The 8,805-nt window shown below is 42.3% G+C and overlaps 1 protein-coding gene across 1 annotated transcript in view; it reads right to left on the bottom strand.

Annotated features, from left to right (window-relative positions):
* LOC126184024 (uncharacterized) overlaps nucleotides 1-8,805 on the bottom strand; it is a 344,076-nt gene that overhangs the window by 74,331 nt on the left and 260,940 nt on the right. The window contains exon 16 of the mRNA XM_049926377.1: nucleotides 1,434-1,625. Within this exon, the coding sequence (XP_049782334.1) occupies nucleotides 1,434-1,625 (192 nt within the window). The remainder of the gene's footprint in view (nucleotides 1-1,433; nucleotides 1,626-8,805) is intronic.

Here is an 8,805-nt window from a genome sequence, read left to right as displayed (position 1 = left end):
CAACCAGAAATTTCCTTACCCAGATGCTGAAGGTCACCAGACTATGGTATTCACGGACAGACGCTGTCGCCCCCCCCCCCCCCCCCCCCCCAACCAAGTCTACATACAGATTTCCCATGCCATATCCTCATACACCTATAATCCTTCAATCGCCGTCAGAAACCAGCTGCAGAGAAACACAAGTCTCATCACTCAGTATTACCTCGGACTGGAACAACTGACTTATATCCTTCACCAGAGCTTTGATTATCTATAATTGTGCCCAGAAATGAGCAACATCCTTCCCACAATCTTTTGTGCCTCTCCCAGAGAGGTTTCCTGCCGTTCAATCAATCTACACAATACCCTTATCCATTCATTTGTCACATCCGCTAACAAACCCCCTGCCACATGAATCATATCCCTGTTTAATGTCCATGTGCAAGAAGTGTCCAGTACACCAAACCATGATATCCTACTCCAGTGCTATCACATGATTTTCCTATTACTTCAGAGGCAGGGCTGCCTGTGAAAACAGTGATGTCATATATCAGATCTACTGCACTTTCTTCACAGCATTTTATGAGCCTATGACCACCACCCAGTTGCCCAATCAACTGAATGGTCACCACTATACTGTGACCCAGAACCAAACTGAGCACTGAGGGCCAAACACACTGTTTAGCACAACAAGCTGGATTTCAATAGCCACTTCATAACTCATGCCATCTGGACCCTTCCCCCAACAACAGCTTCTCTTAACCACATAAATAGACATTATCTTTGCAACACATATACTTTTTTTCTGCCATCCTCCTGGCCTCAATCTCAGCTAGTCCTGGCTTCACATACAATGTATCCCGTCCCAGGACCCAACCTTAATTCATCTTGCACCCACAACCTCTTCCCCGCAGTCTCCCCTTCCTCAATGTCATGCCCTGCTACTCCATTCCTCCAAGTCACCATCACCTCCGCATGCTGCAGGAAAAAGAAAAAAACTAGTGCCAGTGCCCATGTTACATCTCTATAATGTCTGCCTACTGCCTCTCCCTACTGCATTCTTATCTGGTGAACCTGTGTGTGTGTGTGTGTGTGTGTGTGTGTGTGTGTGTGTGTGTGTGTGTACTCTCTTACTAGAAAAAAGATTTTTCCAACAGCTATTGAAGTTTTCAGTCTTGTTTATGGAACTGCCTATGACAATGCCTCTAGTATTTGGAGAGTTAGTACTTTTCCACCAGAACTTTCCATTGCCACATTTGTAATTATATTTCTTCAACACGTTACCAGAAACATATAAAAATTATTACATAAACAGTTGGGATAGGTCAGTTCAAGATGTTGGAGGCTCTGTAATGATGTGGGACGTGTGCAGTTGGAATGATACGTCTAGATCAGTCTATTTCAAACAAACAATGGAATTCTGTGTAACTACTAAACAAAATAATTTGACTTACCTTCTTAGTTTTTGGGAATTTGAAACCTGGTGCAAGAGGACCAACAGCAGCTGCTACAAGGAGACAAGCTGAAGAAAGATTGGTTGGTGGAGTTGAGCCCTGTGAACTAATGCTTCCTCCACTATCACAAACAGTGCCAAACATAGCTGGATTTGATGAAATTTGGGTCTGTGGTGTAACTGGTGCTGACTGCTGCAATTTAATTAAGAAAGACCACATTTTAGAATTGAATACATCACAATATTATTTTAAACACACATCTAAACAATAGCATAAATAACTTAGACAAAACCATGATTATATTCTCTTTTCAGATTCACACCTAAAGACATAATGAATGCTACTGAAGGTCTTTGGCAAATTTTCCTTTTAATTAAGAAGATAAATCTGTAAATATCAGTCATTAAAGGCAATTCGGATATTTAATGACTCTCTCAACTAATCTAACTATATTTGAAAATAAGATGGTAATATATTAATATTTCTGTGCCATTGTGCTTAACTTTACTCTTCCACATAGCAAAGATTAGGCCATTTCATATAACGTAACATATAGTGCCTTGAACTATCGAATTACGTCAGTTCAATCCAGACTTGATAACAATGCACTGAATCAGAACAAGAGTGCCGCATCATGAACTGGCACTACACCACAGCTTTTCTGTAAGTTATATTTAGGGACTTGAAAAGTCTGCATTTTGTGATCAATCTGAATATAGATGCAACTTTTCCCCAAAATTTGACAACACAAAACTACCTAATAAATGTGGATTTTGCCCATAAGGGATATTTTATAGAGACAGTTTGAAACAGTTTTTATTTTCTGCTAATAAATAGCGAAAATTTAACAAATTTTCAGTTACTGGTATTGCACATAACCTGATGAAACCCAATTTGGAAACATAATATGGATAAGGACCTGTTTGCCAAATACAAAGAGCACGGAAGCAACAATGTATCATGTGTGTGATCACATTGTTTCTACGCAACACAAGCCTGCTAGCTAAAGTTAAAAAGTTGGTATAATCACAGCATTTACATGTGAAAACTTCCAGAAGATGAAAACTGAATTTTGGAAGCCATTTTTACACGTTATGAGGTGAAACAGTTTTGCTAGACCAGTCAAATAGCACATATGGAATCCAGCTGTTCCAGTTTCTTATTTAGTCAGACAATGGCACTTTATCCTCAGTTTAATGTTTCTACTTCCCCACCATCTAGTAACCGCGGGGGGGGGGGGGGGGGGGGCAGGGGGAGGGGGGGCAGGGTGGAGGGGGGGGGGGAAGGAAGGAACGAGGAAGACAGGACAAAGAAGGAAGCTGAAATCACAGCAAAGAGATGCAAGGCTGCGAGGCGGAGCCCAACCGGTAAACCCGCAACCCGCCCGAGGGCGGGAATCAGGTGGGCGACGTCCATAGTCTTTGAACAGAAAGGGGGGGGGGGGGGATCCCAGCTTCAACCAGTAGACTATCAACAGGACTAGTAGGGAAGGCACCAGTGGCCAAACGGATACCACGATGGTGGACTGGATCCAGCACGTGCAGTGTGGAAGGAGCAGCCAAACCATGAACTTGACAACCATAGTCCAAGCGAGACACAACTAGAGCACGATAAAGACGGAGGAGGAGGGAGCGGTCTGCACCCCAAGAGGAGTGAGCAAGGAAGCGAACGACATTGAGTTTACGGAAACATCATACCTTCAGAAGTCTGATATGGGGCAGCCAAGTGAGCTTGTTGTTGAAAAGAAGACCTAGGAAACGAAACTGTGGGACCACAGGCAATCGTTGTGCATCGAGATAGAGTTCCGGATCAGGGTGGATTGTAGTACAGCGACAGAAGTGGACCACCGCTGATTTTAAACGAGAGAATTGAAACCCGTGTGAGAGGGTCCATGCAGAGGCACGCCGTATAGCTCCCTGGGGCTGCCGCTCTGCCAGGGTGTATACGTGGCCGAGGAAATAAAATTCCTGGATTTTTCCCAGATTTCCCGGTTGAAAATACACTTTCTCCCGTTAAGTAACAGTATACTTTTCCTCGGAACTGTAAAACTTATAATCCTTTCAATGGTTGTGATTTTATACACCAGCGTAGAATTTCCCGACACTTTAGAAAACAAAACTCAAGGGATAAAACACGTTTTGGAACGATGTCTGATGTGCAGCAACATGTACACTGCACATTTTCGTATTACGAAAGTATAAATTTGAATTCCACCAAACAATGCATGTTACTTTCCGAAGGATTGAAATCGAGATTGCGATTTGCTTTTGTAAGCCAGTCGTAGCTCATGTCAAGTGATCTTGCCAACCGATGACAGCGGATATTCAGAGCATAGGACACGTGATGCAGTCAGGCAATAGCTACATCACTGTTAAGTAGCGCGAACACACAAACAGGGAAAGGTAATGGTTTAAATTACTATACATAGTGTTGCTACAAGAAAAGAAAAGCTTTCACGTATAATGTTGGTATCTAAGATTAATAAGCTGCAAGAGAAGCTAAGCTTTCACACATAATATTGATGTTTTTTGTGCGTGTTACACTTTAAGATACATCACATAAATCTGCCAGTAAAATTTTTAAAAACGACGTAAATGTCTGATCTTCTGGGCTCGAAAATATTCTAAATGTTCGTTCTCAAGGATTTGATTTTTGAATGAGAGTGAACCGCTCTGTGATTTAAGAAATTCATTGGACAGTCACGCACAGAATTCATCTTGTGTAAAAGGAAATTTACTTTACTTGAAAATAATGCTTTCCAAACAATCATTTGGAATATTTTCCCACGATCTGGTAGAAATAGATTCGTTTCAACAGCTGCACCAGATGACAAGCGTCGCCGCACTTGCGCAGCTACAATGATGAAGGAAGTCCGTACGTTCGTACATGTAAAACATTAAAGAGATCTTACATTATGTCATAAAAGAAACAAGACATTAGAGGATACTCCAAGAGCATGGGAATTTTGTGAACCATACTAAAATGCATAATTCGGTTTAAAGTGCACATTCGTTTGTCCAGATTCAGATGTAAATTTTCTTGGAGTACAAGTACTGTATTATCTAATGTTTGGTTCTTTATTATGGCATAATACCATACATGCTAGAAGATGAAAACGTGAACTTGAAATGCAGCGAACAGTTGAAACTAGCCAATAGTGTGGAATTAAACACTCCGTTTCAAATAAATTGGCCTCAGCAGAAAAGATTAATAAAAGTCAAATTTCTTTAACAAACCGACAAAAATAACTTCATTGTTCTGCAAGGCGATTAATGCTTGACTGTCAGAAAGATGGAAACAAAATAAAATCTGAAACTAATAATATATTTTAGCCTTCCGTAATTATGTGAATATATTTTTTATTCACTTGATAGCTCCCGGCCACAGAAATCCGTTTTGTTTTCATCTGACATGAGAGCAATAAACGAAGAGGAAACAACAAAATCACTTAACGTAAACACGGGTCACGTGGAGATTACCACCTCCCCACTACAACTCAGACTGCTCTGTGCATCAGGTCCGGATCTACAACATTTCTGAACTGGGGCAATACTAGATAGTGGCGCTCCCTCTCCCTCGAGTGTTTGAGGTGGTACGCCAAAAATTTAAAAAAATCGACTTTTAAAAAATATCTTCATTTTGTAGCGCATATCTTTCTGAATAGTCTCATACATAAAACATATATGTCGAGGGAACGTAAGACATGTTATTTGGTCTTAAAGTGTGCCGAAGTGCACTGCCAAGCCTCTTCACACAGCATTCTTCCATCGCACGTCTCTGTATTACGCTCTGTGGAATTCAAACGTGTAGTATTTTGTAATGGGTGCAATCAAACTATATTCCGGCCAGTGAAAATTAAAATGTCCTGCGGTGCCTCTCCTGCTCCCAGTCGGTCGGTCTGACATCCTACCTCTCTTAAAAAAAATCTCGCAATTAATGCCGGATGGGATTATTTGTAACTGGCAGAACAAGAACTCTTCAGAAAATTTGCAATCTTTACTGCCTATTAGCTAATAACTTGCTGTTTCGTGTGGCATAAAATTAAATATATGATACATAAAACGAGTAAAGTTAAGAGACAAGCAAGACAGTACACATTTCTTCAGTCCTTAAGCCCTAGCTTTTCTTTCCTCTCTAATCTTGCCACAGCTTTATATGGCGTACTTTCCTTTCTGGGAAAGAATCTATTACCTCATCAAAGTTCATCAACGTTTGGTATATGAAAAAACTAAATGTTGTTGTCTACTACTAGAAAATCTGTTAATACAAACAGCACCCAATACTGGTGTGGTTTCTCGATCTGATTACGTGTTTTTTGTCACTGCAGCAATTGTTACATACAGCAAATAAACGAGACTGTTTTGGCACAAATGGTCATTTTTATAACACGACAGAATATAATTCACGGAGTACCAATATCAGATGCGTATTAGGCCTACTACAAGCGAAAAGTTTTATGTTAGGAAATAGTTTCACATTTCATTCTTACTATCTAGCTTCTGAAGCATGAGATCGAAAAGTAGTAGCACGAAAATTTTATATAAATTTGGAATCGTCATATTCTTCCGTAATTTCTGTGACTCCCCATTTCTTCTCCTTCCTCGCCTAACAAACAATCTTGTCATCACTAATTCTGTAACTATTGCAGCCAGTGTCAACATTTATTCTCTGGTTAACTTCACTAACCCTGCCACAATCGCCGGTTTAGTTATCCCGCATTTATTCTCTGGTTAGGCATTATTACGTGTACGTACAACGCATTTTCCGCGCTACTCCCAGAATATAATTTAAGCAGTTGCTAGGCGGGGATTGTATAACTGTCCCTTAGTAGTGTAGCGGTCTGGCCAAAAATTTTCTGTCAAAATTTCATTTTCTTCAATACAATCTTTGTTGCCTGTTATTCCTGTTAGTTGTTTATTTCCACTCCGATAGTCTTAATCTATGGAATTCGCTAGGAATTATAACAGCGCTGATCATTTGCGAACCTGGTCAACCACATAAACAGCGATTGTCATTCACCCTTTCGGCTTTATTCGCTCAGTTCGTACAGACCTGTCCCCTTTTGTCTGCAGGAAGGTTTATTCCTAGATGCGACAGGGATTCCCCTGGCAGAGACATCACGTACACTACGCATGCATTCAAAAATCAATTTACGGTTCATTCAGAAATCAACTTAGAGTTTGATCAAAAATGTTCAAAAACCAACAGGGATGCCACACACCGTCAGGTGGCTTGCGGAGTATGGATGTAGATGTAGATGCGTTCAAAATCATATGAGTCATAATAGAGCAATGTGCGCTGGATGCTTGGCGCTTTGTGAAACAAGGTCTTTTTCCTCAATAATATGAATTTGTCACCACCACCCTACCCCCCCCTCCTCCTCTGAAACTGCCACCCGGGGCAGATACCCTGGTTTGCCCCCACCCTCTAGTTCCGGGCCTGTTGCGCATACGTGAATCTGGCAGCTTAGGCGCACCAGTAAAATTTTTCCGGATAGCATCTGGCTGCTTACTACTCATACGCGACTCATCTGCACATGCTCATAAGCTCGCTCGCAACCGCTGCAACAAATTTAATGTAAACAGTTGTGACGTCACGCTCATCGGAGGCAATTTGTCGTTATGAAACATTGCATAGTCTTCCTAAAGCCTTTGACACATTTTGCTGTTGGCAGACGCTTGTATGAGCACTGTGTTTTGTTCTTGTATATGGTGCATTTCCTTTGCAACTTAATTTTTATTTTCGTTTTTTTCTCTATTTTGGTTTTTTTTCCTCTCGTTTGTGTTTTGTTGCTGCAGTATTATTCTGCAGTAGCGAGATACAGTTATGTTCTTTGTTAGAGTATTGGTTCTTACCAGTCAAAGTTACAAAAACTTAACCAAAAACTAAAAAATAAAAACTCCCGGAATTCTAAAAAATTCCCGGGTTTTTCCCGGATGAAAAAATTCCCGGGTTTTTCCTGGATCTCCCGGTTGTCCCGGGTTGTATACACCCTCTCTGCAGAGGCCATCAAAGAGGAATTAACCCAAATGCAGAAATCATCCACATACAGGGCAGGGGTATCAAAGGACTGACAAAGGCCACAAGTCCATCGATAGCAATGAGGAAAAGAAGGACACTCAAGACAGAACCCTGTGGCATGCCCGTCTCCTGGGTCCGTGGATAACTAAAAACAGTACCAACCCGAATCCTGAATGACCGATGGAACAGGAACTGGCGGATTAAAATCGGGACTGGGCCCCGAAGACCCCACTGATGAAGTGTAAGTAAGATGTGATGGCGCCAGGCCGTGTCACAGGCCTTGTGTAGGTCAAAAAATACTGCAACCAAATGGCGGCGCTGGGAAAAAGCCTGCCGAACGGCGGATTCCAAGCGAAGAAAAATGATCGATCGGAGACTGTCCCTCTCGGAAGCCACACTGGTAAGGGGACAATAGATCCCGAGATTCGAGGACCCAATTGTGCCGATGGGCTACCATCCGTTCAAGTAACTTGCAAACAACATTTGTCAGACTAATTGGCCGATAGCTGTCAACAAATAGGGGGTTCTTACCAGGCTTAAGGACAGGAACCACAATGCTATCCCTCCACTGAGAAGGGAAGTCATTCTGGAGCCAGATACGGTTAAACACCCAGAGAAGAAGTTGCCGTTGTGGAGCACTGAGATGTTGAAGCAGTTGGTTATGAATGGAGTCTGGGCCAGGGGCCTTATCATGAGAAGAAGAAAGTGTGGAAAGAAATTCCCATTCAGTAAAAGGTTCGTTGTAAGATTCTGACTCACAATGGGTAAAACATAAGTTGGAAGCTTCGGCCCACTGTTTCTGGTGAAGTAAAGCAGCCGGATAGGAGGTTGATGCTGATGCCATTGCAAAATGGCTCGCAAGATGTTCCGCAAGAATCAACGGGTCCGTACAAAGTCCATCTGGGAGGTGAAGGCCTGGGAGGCTGGACTGCCGATGGCAACCTTGGAGAGAGCGAAGAGTAGCCCACACTCGTGACAGAGGGACAGTAGAACCGAAGGAAGAAACAAATCATTCCCAACATATCCGTTTGCTCTGTTTCATTAAATAACGGGCTTTAGCGTGAAGGCGTTTAAAGGTAATAAGGCTGGCTATGGATGGGTCTCTCTTAAAATGTTGCAAAGCTCGATGGTGATCACGGATGGCAATGGCAATGGCCGTACTCGACCACGGGACTTGCCGGCGACGAAAGGGTCCAGATGAGCGCGGTACAGCAAGGGCTAGCAGCGCGAACAATCGCGTCAGACACGTCACGTAGGACGTCATCAATACAACCCGACACAGAGGGAGAAAACGCGACCTATGCAGTGTAGGGAGGCCAATCAGCGCGTTGGAAAGACCAACGAGGTAAGC

The sequence above is a fragment of the Schistocerca cancellata genome, chromosome 4 (assembly GCF_023864275.1).
Source record: "Schistocerca cancellata isolate TAMUIC-IGC-003103 chromosome 4, iqSchCanc2.1, whole genome shotgun sequence".
Taxonomy (NCBI): Eukaryota; Metazoa; Arthropoda; class Insecta; order Orthoptera; family Acrididae; genus Schistocerca; species Schistocerca cancellata.
Note: the sequence above shows the minus strand (reverse complement) of the source record. Positions and strands in the feature narration are given on the sequence as shown.